This window comes from Vidua macroura, chromosome 19 (genome assembly GCF_024509145.1).
Source record: "Vidua macroura isolate BioBank_ID:100142 chromosome 19, ASM2450914v1, whole genome shotgun sequence".
Taxonomy (NCBI): domain Eukaryota; kingdom Metazoa; phylum Chordata; class Aves; order Passeriformes; family Viduidae; genus Vidua; species Vidua macroura.
In genome coordinates this window covers 10,310,857-10,333,995 of record NC_071589.1, presented here as the reverse complement: position 1 = coordinate 10,333,995, position 23,139 = coordinate 10,310,857, and the positions used below count along the sequence as shown (strand labels likewise).

The 23,139-nt window shown below is 39.9% G+C and overlaps 1 protein-coding gene across 3 annotated transcripts in view; it reads right to left on the bottom strand.

Moving 5' to 3' along the window:
* Window positions 1–22,691, bottom strand: part of HELZ (helicase with zinc finger) — an 85,999-nt gene extending 63,308 nt beyond the window's left edge. For all 3 annotated transcript variants that reach the window (XM_053994639.1, XM_053994641.1, XM_053994640.1), the window contains exons 1-4: window positions 22,659–22,691; window positions 5,385–5,612; window positions 3,562–3,598; window positions 94–218 (exon numbers count right to left, since the gene is read on the bottom strand). In XM_053994639.1, coding sequence (XP_053850614.1) covers window positions 94–218; window positions 3,562–3,598; window positions 5,385–5,594 — 372 coding nt within the window. In that variant the 5' untranslated portion in view covers window positions 5,595–5,612; window positions 22,659–22,691. The remainder of the gene's footprint in view (window positions 1–93; window positions 219–3,561; window positions 3,599–5,384; window positions 5,613–22,658) is intronic.
* Window positions 22,692–23,139: the final 448 nt, after the last annotated feature.

Genomic DNA, 23,139 nt, shown 5'->3' with positions numbered 1-23,139 from the left:
TGTTTGGAAGTTTGTTATTAAACAGATTTTTTAGAAGAAGGAAATACAAAACTCTTTCTTTAAACGATGTAGATTGCAGCAAACAGCACTTACCAGTGATTCCCCCATCAGTGATTTGGAAAGAACATTAGACACAATTTGCAGCTTCCCTTTGAGATGCATGCAGCAGAGCACTGCCCGGAGAGATCCATCGCCCTTGGCCAGCCCCTCTCCCAGCACTGCAACACAAACCAGCCACTATTACCCTCAGCACACCACCCATTTAAGTCATACATAGAGTTTTCCTTCATCCTTAACAAGAAAACAAAGTCTGAAGCTCAGGTTAAATCCATGGCTTGTTGGATGTAAATTAAATATCATGTGCTGTTGTCTAATATTAACTTGAAGCTTGTCTCCCACCAGCTCATGAATGTTGCACATGAGCTCAAAAAAGGTTGTCATGTTTACATGCTAAAATAGACATAAATTAAATATGGGAAGGGTAAATTCAAATATCTGATGCAGACACAAAGGACCTCCTCTCACAGAAAGGGCAAAAAAGAAATAGCAACCAACAACCTCTCAGTAACACAAACATGCTCAGGAAGATCCATTCATGCTCACAAAACACATGCCCTGTCGTTTCCAAAAATAGCCAACCTCCTCATGGGCAATTCCTGCTCCTCTAAAAGGGCTTTTATTCACTTATGCTGCAAAGTGTGGCATATAGGAACGATTGTCTGAGGCCAGAAATTTACAGGCTCCCTGCAACAGAAAACTTTCTGAATGCTTCCTAGCACGGATCAGCAGCGAGCAGTGCCAAACAGACACTTTCTGAACACTTCCAGCAGGGACAGGATTTATTTCACCATACAGACGTGCTTCAGACAAGCTGCAACAACACTTAATCACACGTGTTACCTGTCCAGAAAACGAAACGCCAGAGTGACTAAAAAGCTTAGCAAGCTAAGCGTGTGAATTGAAAAGAAGGCTGGACAGTTGTTTAAAATTAAGGAATTATAGAAAAATTGTTATTGCAAGCAACATCAACATCTGTGTTTATACTGCTACTCATGCAGATGCAAACAGCCCCTCTCAGTGCTAACAGGAATTTCACATTCACCACAACTTCAGGATTACATTTTAGAATAATAAATCAAAACTCTTCACTCAACAAGACGTTCACGTCACTAACAGAAATTGCATGAAAGACTCAATAAATAAATAGTCCCACAAAAACATTTAAATAAAAACAACTAGATATCTCTTCAAACTGCAATGGTAACTAAATCCATTTTCATAAAGTGCCTCAAAGATTAGTCTGAATTCACCACTCTGATAGTACAGACCACATTGCCAAAAATAGAACTTACTTCCCAAATCAGAAACAGAAGCACCAAAAATAGCTTTAACATGTCTGACAGCTTGCTATTTTAATCTCAAAGATTAAATCTCCAATTAATATATCCATAGATATAAAGATATAAGATATAAATCTCCAATTATTTTATTTCATATCATTATCTGCATAATATCACCAAGTTAAAACATACAGTTGCACATAAAAAGTTGCAACACATTAAGTACTATCTCCTGGGAAAGGTTTGTGGACTAATTTAATAGATTTTAAGTTATCATCATTCCCTGTAACACTGCAAGCAGCATATAGAAGAACATGTAAAGAACTATAAAGAACACGTATTTCTCCAGCTATTCCAGAATACACAGATCATTCAGGTTCAAATAAAACACATAAAGCACAGCTGTGCAACATGTCAAGTCTTGTAAAAAGGCAGAACAGCAGCTTGAATAAAGCTTTGCCCATTATAAAAAGCCTGCGAGTATCAAGTACATGCTAAGGTAGTTTCTTCCCAACAATAATTAAACATAAAACCAAAACAAAGAACTTCTGGGATCATAAATGCAGATACTCCAAAAGTCAGGTGCTGGGCTACAATTGATAACCACACATCCTGGAGAACCACAACCAAATCAAAGTGTTGTGTATGTGTTTATATATATATAAACACATACACAACAATTTTATATACATACATAAATATGGTATTAGTAAATTCAAAACTGTCCTCAGTTTTAGATTTGGGAAATAATATGTGCAGAATATGCCAGCATGAATGAAGTAAATTAACATAAATATGGATGCTATTTCTTTGTTAACTAATATACATTTAAAGGCTGTTTTTTCTACTTAATTTTAAAAAAGAAGACAGACATCAATGGTCCTATTCCACCCACTTCTATGCCTGTCCAGTGAGAGATGACAAGCAGTTACCATGACAGTTCCTTTGAGATACTGACAACTGACACAACACCAAGAAAAAGTTCCACAGATGAAAGTCACCCCTGTCCCCTATGACAAACCCATCAGAGCTGATCGATGAGAACACTGTTCATTAAAAACAGCGTTCTCCCTCCTACCTCCTTTAACCATCACTCAGCTTTCCTTATGTCTCTCGCTTTTATTTGCCATCATGAAAGACAACTCTGAAGTTAGAATATTACACCCTTACAGCATACATCAATAAGGTAAAAGAATTTTTTTTTTTTTTAATTTCAGACTATTTCAAGAATTATACTGATTAAGCGACAATCAGACTTTTTTTAAGGTATGAAACTTAAATTTTACACCTACAGAAAGCAAGTTTATTTTTCTTAGTCAATTTTATGGAGCTTCACAAGCAGGCTGCAGAGCCCCACAAATTCCCCAAACCATGATTTGACTATCAGTGAAGACAAGCACATTAAAAAAACCCCAAACAATATAAAATCCACAAACCCAGAAAGGAACAATTTAAAGATTATCATTGCTAGCATAGGAATGTCAGAAGAGTAGATCACAGTCTGTGTAACAAAACTGTCACCTGAAAAAATTTCCTTTAACATTTAGGAGTAGTTATAGAATTAAAACCAAAAGGTAGGATCTACCCACCTTTTCTTTCCAAATCTAACTGATAAACTCTGTTCCAACACCCTGCAAACTCAGTGAGTTCTCAATGAATTTTGAATAATTTGCATTATAAATGAACAACAGAGGATTAGGAATTTTTGAAATTCCTTCAAAAATACCCAAACTGAACAAGGCAGTGACACACTAAAGGCTCAACTTCGATGTGACATAGGCACATTTGGAAGTTTCAACAAATGTGCATCATTTTGATTTTCTCTGAACTAAGTCCCAAATGCAAACCAAAATATCCACCATGTCCCTGGGAAGAAAGGCAGAACAATCAGCTGTCTTTGTGAAATCCTGACATTATCAACTCTTCCTACATTTGTACACTAAAATAACTATTAGCCAAATAGCACCACTGAGCCAAAGACATGGATTTGAGTACTGAGACTTGAGTAAGAGCTGAAAAATAGTGAGATCTCTCTTTAAGGGGAAAAAAAAAAAAAGGGGAAAAAAAAAAAGGCAGAAAAAGTATTATAAAGCAGATACATCATTTTAAATAGGAAAAAAATCACTGTTAGCAAACTAACAAATCTGGGCATCAGTTTTAAAAATTCAGACAACTGACTGCAATTCATAACACTATGTAATAAAAAAAGAAATAAGCATACCATGCCTACAGTCTTCATCTGCTTGCCCATACTTTTTCTGAAAGGTAAAACATGAAAAGTTTAAAAATAGCATTATTGCAGTTAGCATAAACAACTACATGCTTGAATTACAAGTTTTTAAAAACTTTTTAGAAACCATTACCTTGTCTTTTCCTGGGTGGAACATGTAAAGAATGTAAGTTATATGTCAATTATAATATAATTAATTCTTAGAATTAAGACTAATTTCTGGCTTTTTCTCAAATTCTCAGTTAAAATGTTGATTTTTTTTTCTCAAATTGTCAGCACGTGGGCATTTTAAAAGTGGAGCCTGAATGGGCAAAGGTGTGTGTGTTATATGTTTGTGGGTGGCTCACAACACCCAGGAAAAAATATAAAACTTGACTTTCTAGATACTGTTTGGTTTTTAATCTTGCACTAAAATAGTAATGTTCAAATTTTAAGATATGATTTTATTCTGTTTTTTCAGTAGTGATTTTAAAGATTATTTTGTTTGGTAAAACAAGAAGGAAAATTTGGATTGTTTTCCTCTTTTAAGACTTTACATATCTATATAATTCAAGTCTTTAATAAGAAGGTTTTGATTTCAAGTGTTTTTCCAAAGTCCCTGCACACTCACTGCAATAATATCACTATGATGAACATCCAGATAGGTGCCTCAGAGGATTTTCAAAGAGTGTCAGAAATGTATTAAATACATTTAAATACATTTAAAGCACCAATCTGCATATTAGTTTACAGAAATAATTTTGAGAGGTCAAGTCTTTGGTAATACAACTTCTATTAGAAAATCCAACCTCACTTATTTGTGAATCTCTTCCCCTGAGGAGCCATAAGATAGGTCACTTCTTCATTGAAGAGGTTTCCCAATTCTTGTTTTGCACACTGAATAGTCCAATCCAGCTATTTATTTAAAGAATGCTTAAAAACACTCCCTTAATCAGATGGGCAGGATTTGTCTTAAAGCTGCCCAGCAAGGTCTTGTGACTTGGCCAAACTTTTTCCACCTGGGAGGAAACTGCTCCTACTCAATCCATGAAGATTTGGAGCGGACAAGGCCGCTGTGAATCTCTAATAGCATTTCAGAAAGGTAAGAAAAAGCAAGTTGTAAGTTTATTCTTAAGCACTGAAATGTCCTTTCCTTTAAGAAACTGTAGCTCTGATGCTTTAAAGGAAGGACACAACTTTGGCAATGGGGTCACCTGTAATTCAGGGTTATGCCTCTTGCTTTGCATTTACAAACCTTTACAAGACCCATTTTCACCTTTCCACTAAGTATTTGCCAGAGTCTAAAAGTTACATCTTTCACCAGATATGCTCTAGCCTAGCCTTGGAAAGCTGGGATTAAGCATAAAAAGACTAATTTTAGGCCTATGCAAATGGAGCTAAAGCTCCAGGTATGAACCAGCTACCTAGATTCTGGCATTTCTTAACTTTGTTTTTTGATTATTTTTATTTGCAGAAGCTTTAATTTGATGCTCCTAAAAGATAAAGTAATCTGGTATGTAATTCAGCATATGTACCTTAACCCAGCTATTTTTCCTTCCTGGAATAGATATATTATATATATTTTAAATGTTTAAACTATTTTTCCTTATTTGTTTAGAAAACTGTGATTGAGACCCAAACCAAGAGGTTCAAATCCTGAAAAATAAATGGATCAGGGAGAGCTACAAGACAGAAGCCTCATAGATGCTATAGCAAGAGGGATTCTGTGGGCAGAGCAACATGCCAAAAATTCTGAGTGGTATTTAAATCTTGACAATACAAGAGATTTGACTTTTCTTTCCAGTTCACTAGATACTATAAAGAGTCACACTCACAAGTTGTAAAAAGGAAGCAATTCTATACAGAAGAGTCTCGATTTTGATGCGGTCGAGTTCTGCCTGGCAGGGCTCCGGGAGGTGAGCTGGGGGGTACTGGCTGAGGGAAAGGAGAGCCTCTGTGCAATGCTTCACTGCCACTTCATAATCCTGCTGCTTAAGGGATTCACATGCTTGTTCACATGCCTTCTCTGGTCTTCTGTCTGCCATGACTCAGGGACAGAAATCCTAGAGCGGGGGCAGAGGGGACGATAAAACGTTGGTTAGCTGTGGAATGGCACTGACAAGTTGCCAACCAACTTCCATTCCCGTCTCAAGGTGTTGTATCACATCCCCCTCGTGCTGTGCCAGTCACATTTCCTACACCAAGCTTCTCACTAACTGATTTCTTCCCAGGCTTTCCTCCATCGCTGCCAGCTCTCGATTTTGATTCTAGTTCAAGAAGGTACTTAAAGCCCACGACTGATTTTAAGAATGTAAATAGGGGTTTCAAATTTTAAAGTCAGCATGGATTTAAGCAGAGGCTTTTGGGTCTTCAATGGCAACACGACTTTTGCTTTGGAAGGAACACAACTCATCCCCTAAGTGCTGTCTCTGAGCCTGCAGCCTCCACAACAGCTTCTCTTCCAAGCATTTCTCACCTACACTTGGGAGGAGGAGATGCTTCCTCTGGGTGAAGCACAGCAAGGATGGACAGGGAAGGACAGGGAAGACCAGGGGGTCAACAGCAAACCAACCACTTGTCTCTTCCTTCTGCTGGTTTAGCTACATTTATGGCTGAGAAAGTCTACATACCCCTGCCACACCAACACCTTTGTGCAGAACTTCTTAAATAATTTTAAAGTAAATATTTGGGGGGGATTGAGACAGTTATTTAAAAAATTCTGTCCACACACAGACATTATCAGCCAACAAACTAAGACAAATGGTTATCCACATCTGAACTGCAGGCAGAAGAGCAAAGTACTTCTATAATCCCTGTCCACATTCTCCCTTCATTGACATATTTAAATACATTATACACATCTCTAGAGACACTGCACATTAAAGCTGACTTCACAAAAATGGGTTCTGATAACGGAAAGAAAAATCTTAAGAGTTCTCATTTTTGCTTTTAGCAAGCAGCATATTGTCAATATTCATGATTAGACATCAACTGTTACAATTGTCTCAAATAACTACTTTTAGTCCACTTTAAAAATTCACTGTTAAGAGCTTTCTTTATACTTGGTATTTTCTGATTTTCAACCAAAGGTAAAGTAACTTCAAGAATTTAATGTCAAATAAATGCATTTTCCTCATATGAAAAATAATCCATTATCCCACTTTTCCCATTAACACATGCCTAAGCCAACACTCAGAAGAAATGTAAACAAGTATTTTCATATATTGTACAACATAGTGTTCTATGTGTTCCCCTCTATTCTTAAATTTCCAATCAGTATCAAAATAATTACATAAAGGAATATTGATTTTTCAAGATTTAAACCAGCTTCCATTTTAAAACACTAATATAAAAATTTCTCATTTACAACAAAAAAAATCTTCTCTAAAATGAAGGAGCACAAGCATGAATATTTTGCAGTTATCCTGGTACAAATCTGTGACGTGTGCCTCTTCCTTAATAACAGCCTTACAAAATATTACCTCATTCATCCAGATATTTCTTTTTCTGCTAAAAATAAGTCTGCATTTTCAAACAATAGGAACAGGCAAGTAGGTTTTGCATTTCCATACATGTGACCAAATTCATTCATGAGGTAATTCTGTTAAAGATTCTGCTGGATCACTTCAGCACGGATTTTCAATTACATAAATGTTAGGTATTCTTAAGCTGTGTATGCAAGGACCTTTTCTAGATACAACTAAAAATTGCACTGGTTTCCACTCCAGTACCATTTTAGGTCACTGTGTATTTCACAAATCTAGGATCTGCTTCCACAGTGACACAATAGTTAATTGATGTTTTTCTCATGTACATTCTGTTTTCCTCCTAAGGGATTGAAAATAGAGGACTCCATGAACTCTGCTGTACTTTTGATTTCCTCACTTCCTGGCTGACATATAACCAGAATTCCTTTGACCAAAAGGCTGAGCAGAGCTTCTGTGTGTTTATTCCCAAAGACTGATTAAACACAGATCCCATCCTAAGTGACCTGGCCAGCACAGCTGACAGATTTGAAACCTTTCTCCTCCAACATGGCACCATGTAAAAGACAATGTTCCTTACCAACTGCCTTATGCTGAATGATTGGAGAAATACAGAACTCAGCTGTTTGAGAAGCTGGATTTTACACACCAAGCAGTGCCCACACAATTTCTCTGGTCAATTTGAAGACTTCAGAGGACAGAACTGAAGCTAAACTGAGCTAAATCCTGTGTATTAAGTGCAAACAAGAGCAGTAAGGCCCAAGCTCCTGGATAACTAGCTAAACTGAGTCACACCAATGGAGTTTTAGAGTGTAAAAATCCACCAAAATCACAGTGTATGGAACACAATGATAGATAAGGAGCCACTGCAATGTAATTTGTTTGGAAAAAAATCAAATTATAACAAACAAAACCAGGATGTGGGCAACATATGGAAAACTATGCACTCAGGCTCTCAGATTTCATTTCAATCACATCTAGAGCCATATATGCAGACTTAAACATGCACATTTATTAGGTATTTGTGCCATCTACTCCAGACTCCAATCCAAGTGCTCTACACTGTTCCTTGGAGACATCTGACTTTTCCTGCTGACTTCAGAAACCTTTTTTCCTAGTTTTGGTACCCTAAATCAGTAACTGAGACTTGTGAATGTGACTTACAACTACCATTTCTTAAAATCTAGTCTGTTGAAGTACCTGACTTATCTCCATTTCAAATCATTCAGAGCAGTTCCCAAATCCCAGCAGGACCAGGAACGTGACTGTTCCCCTTTGCTGGGCACTGCTGATGCCTCACCTCAAGAAGGGCATTAGGGACAAAGAGGGGAACAGAGCTGGGGAAGGGGCTGGAGCACCAGTGTGATCAGGAGCAGCTGAGGGAGCTGTTGGGGCTCAGCCTGGAGAAAAGGAGGCTCAGGGGGGACCTTCTCAATCCCTACAATTGTCTGAAAGGAGGCTGAGGCCAGGTGGGGGTCGGGCTCTGCTCCCTGGGAACGAGTGACAGGACAAGTTGAAAATGGCCTCAAGCTGCACCAAGAGAGGTTTAGGTTGGATATGAGGAAAAATTTCTTCACTGGAAGAGTGGTTAAGCATTGGAATGGGCTGCCCATGGAAGTCACCATCCCTGGAAGTGCTCAAAATACAAGGGCACTTCACAATATAGTTTAGTTGGCACAGTGGCATTTGATCAAAGGCTGGACTCAACGCTCAAGGTCTTTTCCAACCTTAAAGTATTCACAGCATTATTAACAGCCAAGGAGCAAAGGCACTTGTAAAAAGAAATTTATTTTCAGTTCTACAGATCTTTATTTTCAAGATTTCAGGCATAAAATTGGAATTTCTAAGAGCAGAATTTATTACAGATTAGAACTGAAAGAGTGTCACAAAGTCTGTGCTATATTCCCAAATCTCTTTGCAAAACTGAGCAAATTACTTAGGAGCTTCACTTCTGTCTGCAAAACTGAAATTAAAATACTAACACGTAACAGAACAAACATCAGGATTATTCATTTTCTCAAAGAGACCTGGAAAACCACATGCCAAAAGACTTCTAAATTCAATTCTGAGAAATAATTTATCCTCTAGTGAAGTTTAATACATCTTCAAAATATTGAAGAACCAGTAAAGAGGCATATTCGCACTATTTAAAGCTGCATATCTAAAATAGGTGGACATACCTAAGAAATTATATATATATAAACATATAATCTGTCATCATACATAGTACCTCAAAAAAGCTCCTGCCCTTAAGCAGAAGAGAACTTACTGAACTTGCATTTCATTGAAAGTCAAGTTGTACTCTGCTTATCTTCCACAAAATATTATTTCAGAGACCTGGTTAGTTGCAACTGGTGTAACTTAAACCTTGGTGGCTTTTACAACTAACCATGGCAATTTTTTTTCCCCTACAACTAATGATTTTCAAGCTCAATGTTCCTAATGAGTACTCCACCTTCTTGCCAAAGGGAGTTAGTAAACAAACATGAAATGAGGAACTAAAATCCAATCTCCAAATAAAGCTGTATGTTTCCCCTCCAGAGCTGCAGAGGGGGCTGGGGAAGGCAGAAGGGACAGCTTGAGGAGGAAGAGTGATAAACAACGTGATCCACACAGTCATTTATTTCCAAGTAAACACTACGCCTGCTTGGTGCACAGGAGGTTCTGAAGAACTACTCCACAGTCTGATGAGTCCAACTTCAAATTAAAATCAATGTAGGAGGAGAGAACATCATGAACTATAATCCAGTGTTTCATGGCAGTTTAACTCATGACTGTGCACTTCCATGCTCCACATCTTACTGATGTGTTTCATGGAATCAAAGGGTCCATACACTAAGATAATAATAAGTTAAAGCATGTGACAGTTCCTAAAAAAATTTCAAACAGATGCTTTTTCAATTCACTGTAAAGCATCAAGCCAGATAACTCTCGCTGTACTTCATAAACAAACAGATTAGAGGGCACAATGCTGTTCCTATTAATGTTACTGGCAAAATTCCCAATGTCTGCCAAGACAGAAGGATCAGATCCAAGGTCTCGCATGCCAAGCTGACAAACAGTAGACAAGTCAGTAAATATTTGCATATTTTAACTAAACATTAACATCTCTTGTAAAGATTTATGCTAAAGCAATGATGTTCAACTTGCAGTCCTACAGTGAGACTGGTAGGGATTTAGTGTCAATTGAATTTACTTCAAGAGCCACATCCTGGGAATCGCAGAGTGAAGCAAATGAATGAGACCCATTGCCATGGGGAACGTGCAGGGGAAGAGCCTCTCCAGCTGCCTCCCATTACAATCCATAACCCTTCAAACAGTTCTGCTGAGGGAAATAAGCACAAAATATTCCCTGCCAAGGCCATTCAGCCGTGTCCTCCTGCTAGCAGCCCGCTGTCCTGCGGGAAGGGAAGGCAGGAGATGGATTTGCCCTTCCATTGCCTATTGTGGTCAGGCTGGCACAGGCGAGCAGGGAAGGAATTCCACTCATCCTGCCCCTCTCTACAGAAATGCAAGCACTCTGTTTCCCAATCCTTTGGGATTGCCCAGCCCATCTCACAGACTGGAAAGGCTGGCCACGAAACTGGAGAGAAGTTTTAAACGTGCAATAAATTCAGGCAATACTCAAGAAAAGACAGCTGGTTTATCAGAACTTCCCAGCAATTCCTTTTACGAGCAAGAAGAGACCTACTAGATTTATTTACGAGGCTGGTTGTTCTGTCCTTCCTCAGTAACTTCTGAGCTTCAAGTCAATTGGAACTGAATTTCCCAGAAGTCTGAAGGGTCTTCAAGATGCTGCAGTTTTCAAGAAAAATGTGTAACAAGACAGATAACAGACCCAGGGAAAGGTTAAGTTATAACTCAGCCTCTTACTGCTACCAAGACATCAGTTACCCCATCAATTACTGCCACGTGCTGCCATTTACCACCAAGAGCTGCAGCAAAGTATCACTCACCAGTGAAAGAAAAGTCTTATTTTTCTTATCCATAACAGTCAATACCATAGGCTGCATTCATCATTTTAACTGCTCCAGGATCCATCCAATAATCTCCAGGTTTAAGCAGAGTTTCCAAACTTTTAGACTACAGACCCAAGCAGCGCACATCCCATCCCTTTCTCAAAGTTGTTACTGGTAAACTGAGATGTAAGCAATTCACACATCGAAAAATTGTTATTTCCATAATATATCCAAGTAATATTTGGAAAGTCACAAAGTTGGTATGGCTACAATCCCTACAATTCTCTCTCACTCAAAATTATCAAGAAAAAGTGACAAGATACTTTAGTTTATACAGGTATGGAAGGACCCGGGATATAATCTGAATTAATATATTGAATATGACACACTAAAAAAGTTAGCTACTGTGAACATGCCAATATTACAGCTAGAAATCATGGGCCACTGGAATTCAACTATCAAAACTCTGCAAACATACTGCATTTGTCAGTCCACACACTAAAAAAAGGGAACAGTACATCTGTCCACTCTTGAATCATACTAGAGAGGTGCTCTGGCATCTCTTGTGATCCCATCTTAAGGCATGCCTGCATCTCTACATGTCAATTGGTTTGTATTATTACCAAATACCACCAAAATTCTTTTAGATCAGTAAAGTAAAATTAAATATCCATTTATTTTCCTTACCCATTGTGGTAAAATAACCTAATCTTTGCCTTGAGACAAAAAAAAAAAAAAAAAAAAAAAAAAAAAAAAAAAAAAAAAAAAAAAAAAAAAAAACCCAAACCCCCTTTATTCAAGCCTCCAGGATGGAATAAAATAGAGCTGCACAAAATACAGAAATGACTACAGAAGAGACATACAGAAAAAAAAATGCACTTTCCTAGTGTCATGACATACACATCATAAATAATCCCAGTCTAAAAAAATCATTTCATAAAATGAGAGTAGATAATGACAGTGCACTGTACCTAAGTAACAGAGATGAAAAGGATGGTGCATCTTTCATACACAGGGTGTAAAAGAAAGAATTATGTGAAAGGTGCTTTTGGCTTTTTTTTTCTTTTAAGAAAAATATAACAGCAGAGCTCTCATGCATTCATTTATTGCAATTATGGCTGAAGTCCGTAATAGCAGTTAAGGAGTTCTCAGAAATGCACTGCACACCTTACAGAACAAATACAAAAGCCTCCACCCTTGAGAGAGGACAATCTAATCAGTTTTCTGAAGTAACTGAATTACTTTGGCTAATGTTGTACAACTCCAGGCAAAATGACCCTACTTTCAATTCCAAAAATGATGTTAAATCTGAAATGGAGCATACAGAATGAGGCAAGCACATCTCAAGGTTTTATTCTATAGTGTAACAGCAGCAAGAATCCTGCTCCAAGGCCTCTGAGGAACATGATATGCCTGTTGGGGAAGGGAAAAAGGGGAAAGAAGAGGTTCATGATGCCCCCGACCGTTAAATGCTTAGACTATCCACATTGAAACATCAGAGACAGCACCATAACTGAGGAGGGCAAGTGATCTCTGGCCACGTAAATGAAGCTTTGAGTCTGATCCTGTAAATTTAAAGTATAGAACAAACAACCACATTTCTTGGGAAAGGAACAAGAGCCTGTGGGTGGTTTATCATCCACATAACGACACAGGCAACTGAGATTAAGAGCAAATGCCTTCTGCATCTGGCTCCTCTGCAGGCTTTAAACCACTTTACATACATCACAGATAGTAACAAGTTACACTTTTTTGCATGCTAGTTATGACTTTAGTACAGACTAGTAAGTGATTATTAACATTTTGCTAATCTCTTTTATTTTCATTTTGGAAATAGCAGCAAAAGGACAATCTGTGCAGCCAGCAGCAGCAACACTCAGACACGGACACTGGCTATCTTTGGCTCAAAATCTGGAAATAACTCATGGCCTCAGCACTTGCAACCACCCCATCCCTAATACCTTCACATCCTGCCTTTAAAAAGATCCTTTTTCACACAGCTGTCTGAAAACATCACCTGTCCTGATGAAACTAAGCAAAATACCTGGCAAGGCAAAGCACAGCATCTACGTGACTTGTGCTGATGCTGTCTGAGAGCCATTCACAGCCAACAGATACAAGGTTCCTGTTTAAACAAAGCAAATATACACACACATATTGCATTCATTAACTTCACAGAACAAATACTGGGTTGTAAACTTCCATACTCTGAGGTTGTGTGAGGACAAAAGCATCTGTACAAGCTTATGCTGGCCTTCTGTGTGCCTGCATTATTATAATATTGCCTTTAACTGTGTTAGTCTCAGAGCACATTTTCCAAGGACTACCTGGCAGAATGAGTGGGCAGAACGGAGGCTGCTGCCTAATGGACATCCAGTGAAATACTTCAGCACAGGGATGGAGGCCTTATTTACTGCATGCTACTCAAATCTTATTCAGAAGACAGCATTTGAATGTTTTCATTAACTTTTCAATAATGCCTACAATACTGCAACTGACCACTTTACAAGAATTAAGAAAGCATCTTTATCATTCTGACAATATTCCCATTTTACAGAGAATTAAGATAAGAACATACAAGGCAAAAGTTTCTATAAACTTCTTATACACACATTAAGAGATCTAGAAGTGATTTCTCCCCGTTATGCTCTGCCTGTTCTGTACAGCCCTTTTACATGACCAACACAGAGCACCTGGTGTCTGCAGAGTGACTTAGGAGTATCCAGCATTTCTCTACATCACAACATGGGAAAATTCTAGAATTTTCCCTAGAAATTTCCTAGAATTTTCCCTAGAAATACTAGAAATACAGAAAATTATGTATAGCAAAGATGGGGATTGAGTGGATTTGCCTTCTCTTTTTTTGCTATTCCCTACTCCATTTCAGAAACACTTTCTAATTCAGGCAGATAGCAAAACTGTATTCCAACAAACAACCGTATTATCATTATGAAATAAATCATATGTTCCCACACTGCACAGCCTCCCTTCTATTTCTTTCGAATACTAATATTTTTCAATCTCCTTCTCCTCATTCAGCCACCCCCACCTCTACATTTATTGTATATAATTCTGTAAAAATCTGCATCTTGCACCTTCTGTTTTAATCCAGTCACTGCTTCCTCTGTGCTGCAGGAAGGTAGAGCTGGGAGGAAAGAGAACTTGATATCAGGAGAACAGAAAGGGAATTTTCTGCACTCTCATTTTTTATCCAAAATCACACCAGGGAGGAATGCAGGAGCCCCAGCCTTCAAATTACAGAGAAATCCTGTTTAGCTGAGGCTGAAGCATATTCACTGCAGGGATTATCTTTTACATTTGTACTTAATGCTGATTTGACCAGCACTGAGAAGATTTTCACAAGGTTGATCACAAGTACATCCTTGGCAGAAACATTATACAATAACACATCTCAACTTTGCACAAAGCAGCACTATAGGTCATTAGGTTATTTATTTTCTAATTTATCATGAACACAAGAAAGTATTTTGCCCAATTTTTAGAAAAGATGGAATCATGTTGGCAGAACCTTTCTCTCCTCGACAGCACCCAAAAAGTCCGACTATGAAAGACGCCTACCATGGGAAATTTCAACCCAAATAATTAAAATTTGGCAAACAATAACCAAGTGAAATGAGGAGTATGTCATAGTAAGCATCAGGTAACATAATAATAGGTGGTGCTTCTGCCCCACCTAAAGTTTTTGGCTTCTTCACAGAAAATCTTTACGTAAACAATCTTTCATAATAACTGGTTAACAACAGGAATTTGTACTTCGTATACCTCTATGTTCACACTGAGTTTTGAGAATAGAGTTTCTCACACTTACCCAAGATGAGGGCATTTTAATTGAAATATTGTCCCATGGTTACCATTTTATCCCCATAACAACATCACCAATTACTTACTTTAAAAAAATGCATTAGAAAAGTAATTTAATCTTTGCTTCTCTTAATGAAATTTGCCAGAGAAAAACAAAGGGAAGAATCAGCACTGCACAACCAGCCAGCTCTCCATGGAGCAGCACCAACCTACAGGACTCAAACCCCAAACTCAAATTTACAGAACAATATCCATATTCTAAAAGCTGGTTTAAACATCATGATCCACAGCTTTCCAAATTATGCCTTACTTGTGTCAGAACCTCTCTTCTCAGCACTTGATAACAGAACACGGCCTTGTTCCTCTCTCTGCACTAGTGTTTAGTAATAATTTTGACTAAAAAGCGAACACTACTCATCTTAAGGACTTACCCAGTCCTGCATTTCCTAATACTATTCTCCACTGAGTCATACAGTAGTGCCAGAAGTCCTCTCTGAGAAATGCCTGCTCTGTGATATAGTCACATCTGTGTCGATGTGACTAAACATGTGTCACCTCATTTCCAAAATGCCAAGCAAGTGCCAAACTGTGCTCCCAAAGAATGCAAAGGGGAGTCATAGAAGATTCCCAAGCATCATTTCAACACAGAACACATATCACTAGATTTACAAATATATTTCAGAAGTTTAAATGGAAAAGCATAAAGTTTTCCAGTGCTCATTGAACCTGTCACTCATGCAGCACTGTCTGCGGAGAGCACTTGACCATAGTTCATTTGCCAAATTCACCAATTTAATCAGTCTCAGAGGCAGAATCAAAATTAGCAGTTCCTAACTCTCAGTCTCATGTTCAATTCACAGCTTCATCTAATACAGCTGTATTTGGATTTTAGAAATAAAAGTGTTTTTAAACTAGGAAATTATTTATCACAGCATATTCCCATTTCAAAAACCCCATGCAAACTCTTTCCCACCCCCAGCAGCTCAGCAGCTCCAAAGCTCAGTGGCTCAATCCACATTTTCTCTTCTTAACAGGATATTGTAGCAATGCTGAAACAGTCTTCCCTCAAATGTCAAACTTTCACTTTCACACAAGAACTTTCCCCACCCCTGACATGACCTCCTGACAACACCCTCCTGGGAGCAAATCTACCTGAAAATACAGCTTTGATCCCCAGGGCAAGTGCAGATGCTACAGGTATCTATCACAGTTTTACAGTTGGATGAATTGGGAAAAAATAAAAGCTCCAAGTTTATTTGCTGTTTGAGATGTGAAATATGAATCACTCTTTCAATCCATTCAAAAGGCAAAAAGATTTTTTACAATCTTCATGCTGATTATCAGGTACATTGCACAGGTCACAAACCGAGCACAGGAATCAGCCAGAACACTGTGGCACAAAACAGAAAAAAATTCTTTCAATATACCTCAGCCTTCATTGCAGCTTTATAATGAACTTTAATTTATTATAGTAGTGAATAATACTGTGACTGAGTTTTTTGTTACGCATTTACACAGTGCTTAGCACAAAAGGGTCCTACCGTAACAGATTTAATAACACAATCATGCCACCCACAGATCCTCCAAACACATCTTTCCCCAAACCATGCCTATTATGTAACTGTACATGGTATTTTTGTGCACAGTTTTGAAAGTTCAAAGCAGTAACTAACCCTCCATCACTAAAAACTGCTATCTTTGGTGTAAATAATCTTTGAAATTCATTTTTACATGATCGTGCTTCAAATAGCTCAGCATAATATAGCTAAGCCTAGTTTGGGGACTTGTCTTTTAACTCTGTATTTTAATTACATTAGCCTTTCTGCATATGGATAATGCTTTTATAACGTCCCTGTTTCCTCTCCTCTAATGCCTGACCATGGTAGCACCAACAGGTTCGATTTTTAGACTCTTAAGAATAGAATATGGATTCCCAAGTTCTCCCCTCACAGCAAACCCTACAAGCAACACCACGACGTGTACCCAGAACACATTTCCCAACAGAACTCACCCTCCTCATTCCTTTTGAAACGAACATTAGTGATTCAGTCACGTATTTGAAACCCCACTTAAAGAACTGCATCAGCAGGAATGAGCAACGATCCTGCTGTGGTTAACAGCATAATCCTGACAAAACTTGGGAAGCAGAGGAGCGGTGTCTAGCCCAGCCAAACAAATATAAACAAAGCTACAGCCAAGTAATATCAGTCAGTTCAAACGACAAAACAAATGTCCTGCACCATTCCAAATGTGTGAGTGTCTCAAGATATGGCCAGAGCACAGTTACCTCAAAACCATTCGCACAAACAACTATAATCAAAAACATCACTGGAATAAAAGACCCACAGCACTGCCTTAGCACAGATTTCGAAGTATGCAAAAAACATTCCCCTTAACGACCTCCCCGTGTAGATAATGAGAGAAATCCAACAAATTCTGGCTCCCAAGATAGCAGAGGAGTAGATGCAAGGCAGCTATTGTGGCTGGTCCAACACTATTTGGGAATCCCAGCCGAGGGGGAATTTAGTTGAGACCCATGAAGGAACATTACTTGGGAACAGAGGCCAACTGCCCATCCCTGTCCTCCCAAAATTACCCCAGGATAAAATGAAATTTTCACTTAAAAAAAAATAGAGATTACCTTACATTAAGAGAAAAGAAACATAGGGAAGAAGTGTTATTTTAGGTGGTGCCAAAACCACTATGCTTTTCATTTGTGGCATTCTCCATTTATGATGTCCACAAAGATTTGTTACCTTCTTGGTTTGCTGAACCACTGAACATTTTCCAGCAAATTAAACACTTGTGCCACATTACTAACAACCAAGATTCTCGAAAACAGCTCATGTTACAGATTTCCCTCTTGCCAGTGGGGTCTGAAGGGCTATGAAAGACCTTTTAAGCATATTTAAGTACCGTAATTTTTAGTGTTTTGATGAATACAGTATTTTTGCTATATATAACTATGGGGGGAAAAAAACCCAGACCGTGAAATTCACAGACTGAAAGATCATTTCTAAGTAACACTTACCCTAACTACCATAAAACCAGCTCAGACGAGTCCACACAGTGCTCACATTTCTATCCTTCACTTCCTGCCACTGCAACATTCAAAATTTCATACCAAACACAAACCTACTGTTCTTTTTCTTCCAATATTTCATCATTACAGCTCCAAGAATCACTAGCCTTGCTACTGCTTACAAGCAGGAGCATGAAACTTATTTCCCCAAACCATATATAAGCCAAAGATTCAAAACATTCACCTCAGACACATCATTCTTCATGCAAGTGATATTTCCCAGGACTAACAGCAAGAAATGGCAAAACAGCTCCCAGTCACATCTCCAAAATATATCTCCACATAACATCACCTACAAAACTTCTTGCTACCAGCTCAGAAGCACTGTGTATCCGCTACTTCTTGGAAAACCTGTGTAGTTCAGTGCTATTAATTCTAAATTACCTACCTGCTACAGTTCAAGCCTTCTAACATCCAACAAAGACTCCATGCCACTCAGAAAATCTCATCGTTTGTACTCATTTGGAAATAGGATGGGGCCACAGTCACCACTCAAACTTTGTAGTCACAAAATGGAATCTCTCAGTGTAGTAAAACTACATTTAAGGAGAAAAAGATTGAAATCTAGCATTTCTTATCTGGCTTTCCTGTAATAAGGCTGTAATTTGGTATTATGGAGGACTCTGAGAAAAGACTGGATAAATAACCAGTCCATTTCTAATTTACAACAATGAATGAATTTGCATATAAAATTATGGAGGAATATTTGGGTATTCCATTATAGCCCCATTAAGTATCCTTTAACTTCAACTGGCAGTGCAATAGAAATTCAACAGAACAACAAATTCTCACCCACGGGTAATTACAATTTCCCTGCTTCAGGTCCCAATCCCTTCTTTTCCTAATGTAATATTCACTTTTCTGTGTTTCTCAGACATGAGGGATTGCTTCTGTTGGAAGCCTCATGTTGTAAAACATTTGTGTGAAAAGCTCAGTAAGCAAGACTGTTTTGGAATAAGGAACCTGAGTCACATATTAGTGTCACCATAATGAAATCCCCAGAAGCTGGCCTGCTCCTGTGGAGCAGCCTCTGACCTTACAGACTCCAAATTTCCCTGTCTATGAAGTTTAGTTATTTTCTCCCACCCCAAAACATTTGGGGAAAACAAATGTTTATTTTCCCAATCAGTATCTTCAGAAGACCAAGAGAAGACCAAGCATTCCTTCATATTTCTTTTTAATTCCATACCAATGCTGCATGGAAACTTTTGAAAAACCAGCCTCTTTTACAACATTCTCTCTTCCTTGTTGAAAAAGAATGGCAACCACAGAAGTTTGCACTAAGGGGAGGAAGAAATCCAACACAATATCATGTCCCTAAATGTATGTCATTGATATATATAAACACAAGTGCTGCCTTGCTGCCAAAGGCCACAAAGAGATAGCAAGACAAACAAGAATGAAAAAGGAAGGTCCTGTTTGTTCTGAACATCTAACTCACAATCCTTCCATTTATGGGGGGAAAATACATGAACCATATAGTGAAAATGAGATTTTGCCACAGCATCTCAGCAAAAGAAGTGAGAAAGGGTTCAACAGCTGCAATACGAGCAGGAAAGAGGGCTGGGATTACAAAATTTGGAATTCTCCCTGCCATGATGAGCCACTGGCAGCGTTGCACAGAGAGGAACACTGGGGATCTGCTTCCTTCCAGGAAGAAAGCTTCAGCAATGCCAGGAGAAACATCAGGAGAGGATTGAGGCTCGCTGGGACTCTTGGCCTGCTGATCCCCCAGGCAGGGGAATTCCAGCTGTCCAAGCACTCATCCCTGAGCTGGAGCAGTGGCACGCCATCCTTCCTTCTCCTGCTCCAAGCCAGCTCTCACAGCTTTCCCCACTTACTCAGGCTGGACACAGGGGATGGATTTAAATTAATTCCAAAGACTTTTTAAATTTCGATTTCACTCCTGCTACCAGACCTGTGAGGTCCCACTGACCTCAGGAGGGGACGCCAGTGAGGTGAGAGATTCAAGGGCTTTAATAACCTGAATTGCTCCAGCAATTGTTTCTGCCACTACTAAAATGAAAACACCAAGAAAAATGTTCAGTAGCAAATATAAGATGGTAGTAAATAGCAAATAAAAATAAAAACATACCAATACACAAAGTCAGAAAGAATATCCAGCTATAAATGCAAAGGGGATTTTACTAAAAAAAATAATTGCCAACAATGGAGAAAATATTTCATCAGACTATGAAATTAACAGAGTTGGAAAACATCATTAATATTATTGCCCAGCTCCTACATGGGCTCTTTCATCCACTGGCGTCAGAACTTCTTACCAGTCAATAAGATTCACTGTCCCTATTTTAAATTCCTCCAAAAGGAAGCACAAACAGGTGAAGTGATTTGCTTCAGGCTCTCCACATCCCTCAAGCACTAGATCTGTACCTTACCCACCTGGGAATATCCCCTCTTCAAGCTTTCCAGATACTGTGACTTACATCTTTTGAGATGAGAATTTCTCTATGAATCCAGGTTTTGAGCAGAAGTTCTCTCCAAACTACAGCCCTTCTTCTACAGCCAGATCTACTCACACTGATCCCAAAGCCCAGGAGGAACTTCTCTGAAACCAGTGAGAATTTACAAAGGAAAAGGATCCTCCATGGTTCATCAAGAAGCAGAACTGGGACAAATTAGAGAATTAGATGCTGCTTCCACATCTCTCTTTAAGTTTTAGTCTCATGGGAGGAGGTAAAAACAAGCTCCCAAACAAGCAAACAAAAAAAAATCCCAAAATGGACCAAAAAAACCCCAACAAAATCACCTATTACAACCTTTTAAGTCTTAAGCCATTACTTTAACAAGCCTCTACCACAGAAAAATTCATCCGGCTCACCTAAAAAGGCACGGTGTCTGTATGAATTAAAAGAGGGAAAATACACACTGTACATTTCAGAAGTCCAAAAAAATCACAGAGGTGAAGAGTGATAAAGGAAATGTCATTTCAGCTAGGAAAAATAAAGAAGCAATTTCTGCTTTCAGAACAAATTACAAAGAGAACTCAATTTATCAGTAATAACACATAAAATGTTCCTTCACTTACCAATAAAGAAAAACTGCTCTGTTAATTAAAGTTCAACAAAAAAAAAGCTTAACTCAGCTTCTGCCACTTACAATTTCAGCACTGTAAAGGCCAAGCCTACCAAAGTCTGCTTCCCTGGGCTTGCACCCCAAGGAGGTGGAGGGAATGTGGTGGCCCCTTGTAAACTTTCCCCTCCTCGAAGTTTGAACTGAATGTTCAAAATCAGCTCCTCCCTATAGACCTGCCCAGCACTCCCAGACTGTCCCCATCACAAAAGCTTTGCCATAAAAAAAAAAAAAAAAAAAAAAAGGAGTTTTCATTCACAATCTGCTATGGTTCAAAAGTACTGAAACAACCCAATTTAACACACATTATTTTAAAGCCTCCCTGATCTACCTATCAGTCCTGGAAAATAATGCAAACTTGCCAAGTATCACTAGCATATTTTTTTTATTTTTTATAAAGGAACATGCCTTTTCTTACATAAAGAATGACAGGTGGTGTATTTTATCCTTTGCCTTGCTTCAATTACACTAATCATTAAGAACAACAACGTCAGATGATGTCAACAATCCAAATCATCCCAACAGGACCAGCCATGGTGATGCACTCAATCTGTCAATGGGGATATCCATTTTCAGGGTATTTTTCTGTCTCACAACTGAATTATTTTGTTTTTCAATGAAAATTAAAATGTGGTATTTTAAAACTTCCTCTCAAGCTCGCTGTACCTTTGATAATGCAAAAATTCTATTACCTTGTTAACTCTTACTCATTTTGTCATTAACTGGGAAGCAGCCCTGCAACTGTTTCCCCGCAGTTATTTCTTCATTTCCATCAATGATCTGTTTAATCATGTTACCCTGATCGAACAACAATTGCCTAACAAAGCGCTGAAGACAAAACAACTGCGCTCCCTTTGAAATTAACAAAAGGACACGTCCCACTGCAGGAAGGGTAACACAGATCCTTCTCCTGCCTGGGGATGTGCCCTGAAAAATACATATATAAGTGTCTGCTGGAAGGGCTGTGTTGCAATGTGCAGTGGAAACTCTCCTGTTTTCAGTTTCAGAGCTGATCCAGGGTATAAAAGCTTCTCTCAAGACCTGTGTTAAACCTCCCAACTTCACTTCACTCTCCCTGCCAAAGCCTCCTGCAGAAAACAAAAACATAAGCTCATCTGCCCACCCTTCAACCGCTCCGAGGGGGTAATTTTACAACAGCTGTTAAATTCTTCCAATTTATTTTTCCATCGCTCCACAAACCCTACCTACCCCATTTTTTTTTTCCCCACTTCTATTTCACCATTGTTATTTTCTGGCCGTCTCTCCCATCCCCTCCCGCCCCGCCCGGTACAAAAACAAAGCTGCCTCCCACCCCCCCTGCATCCCCCCCGGAGCACCCCCGGCTCGTGCGAGGCATCCCCGGCTCTCCGGCCCGGCTCCCGGGCCCGGCCGGGCGCGGGGCCGCTCCGCCCGCCCCCGGGCCCCGGGGAGCGCGGCGGCGCCGGGGTCCGGCCGAGCGCCCCGTAAACACCCCGCGAGCGGCGGCCGCCGCAGGCCCTCCGCGGACACAGGGCCCGCTCCCGCCGGCACCGCGCGGCCCCCGCGCCCCGCACCGCCCGCCCCGCCGGCCGCGGGGCCCCGCGGGTCCCCCGAGGGCGCGGCGGGGCCGCGGGCGGCCGGTGCGGGCCGCGCTCGGTGCCCGCGGGGGCGGTCGGGGAAGTCCCGACTTACCTGTCATTACTTTCTACGCCATCTTGGATCCACTTGTCAACGTCCCACAAAGCATTGTGGGAAAGGCCGGCCCTCCCCGCGGCCCGGAAGGCGGAGGGCGGCGGTGTGAGGGGACGGGACGGGGACGAGAGCGGGGATGGGAGCAGCAGCGGCCTGGGGATTGGGACGGGGGCAGCAATGGGGCCCGGGTGGAGACCGGGACGGAACGGCGATGGGGACAGGGTCGCGGTCCGGCATAGGGGATGAGGATGAGGACCGGGACCCGCTGTCCCCTCAGCCCGGCGGCCGCTGAAGCGCAGCCCGGGGTCCCCTCACGGAACAGCATTCGGAGCCACCTCCGCTCCGCCCACGCTAGAAACCGGCAACTTCGGGGGGTTTTCCATGTCTTTTTTTAAATTTTTTTCTCTCTTTTTTCCCCCTTCCCTTCCCTGGGCTCGGAGCGCAGCTGCGGAGCCCGAGGGTCGCTGGCGGGGCCGGTACC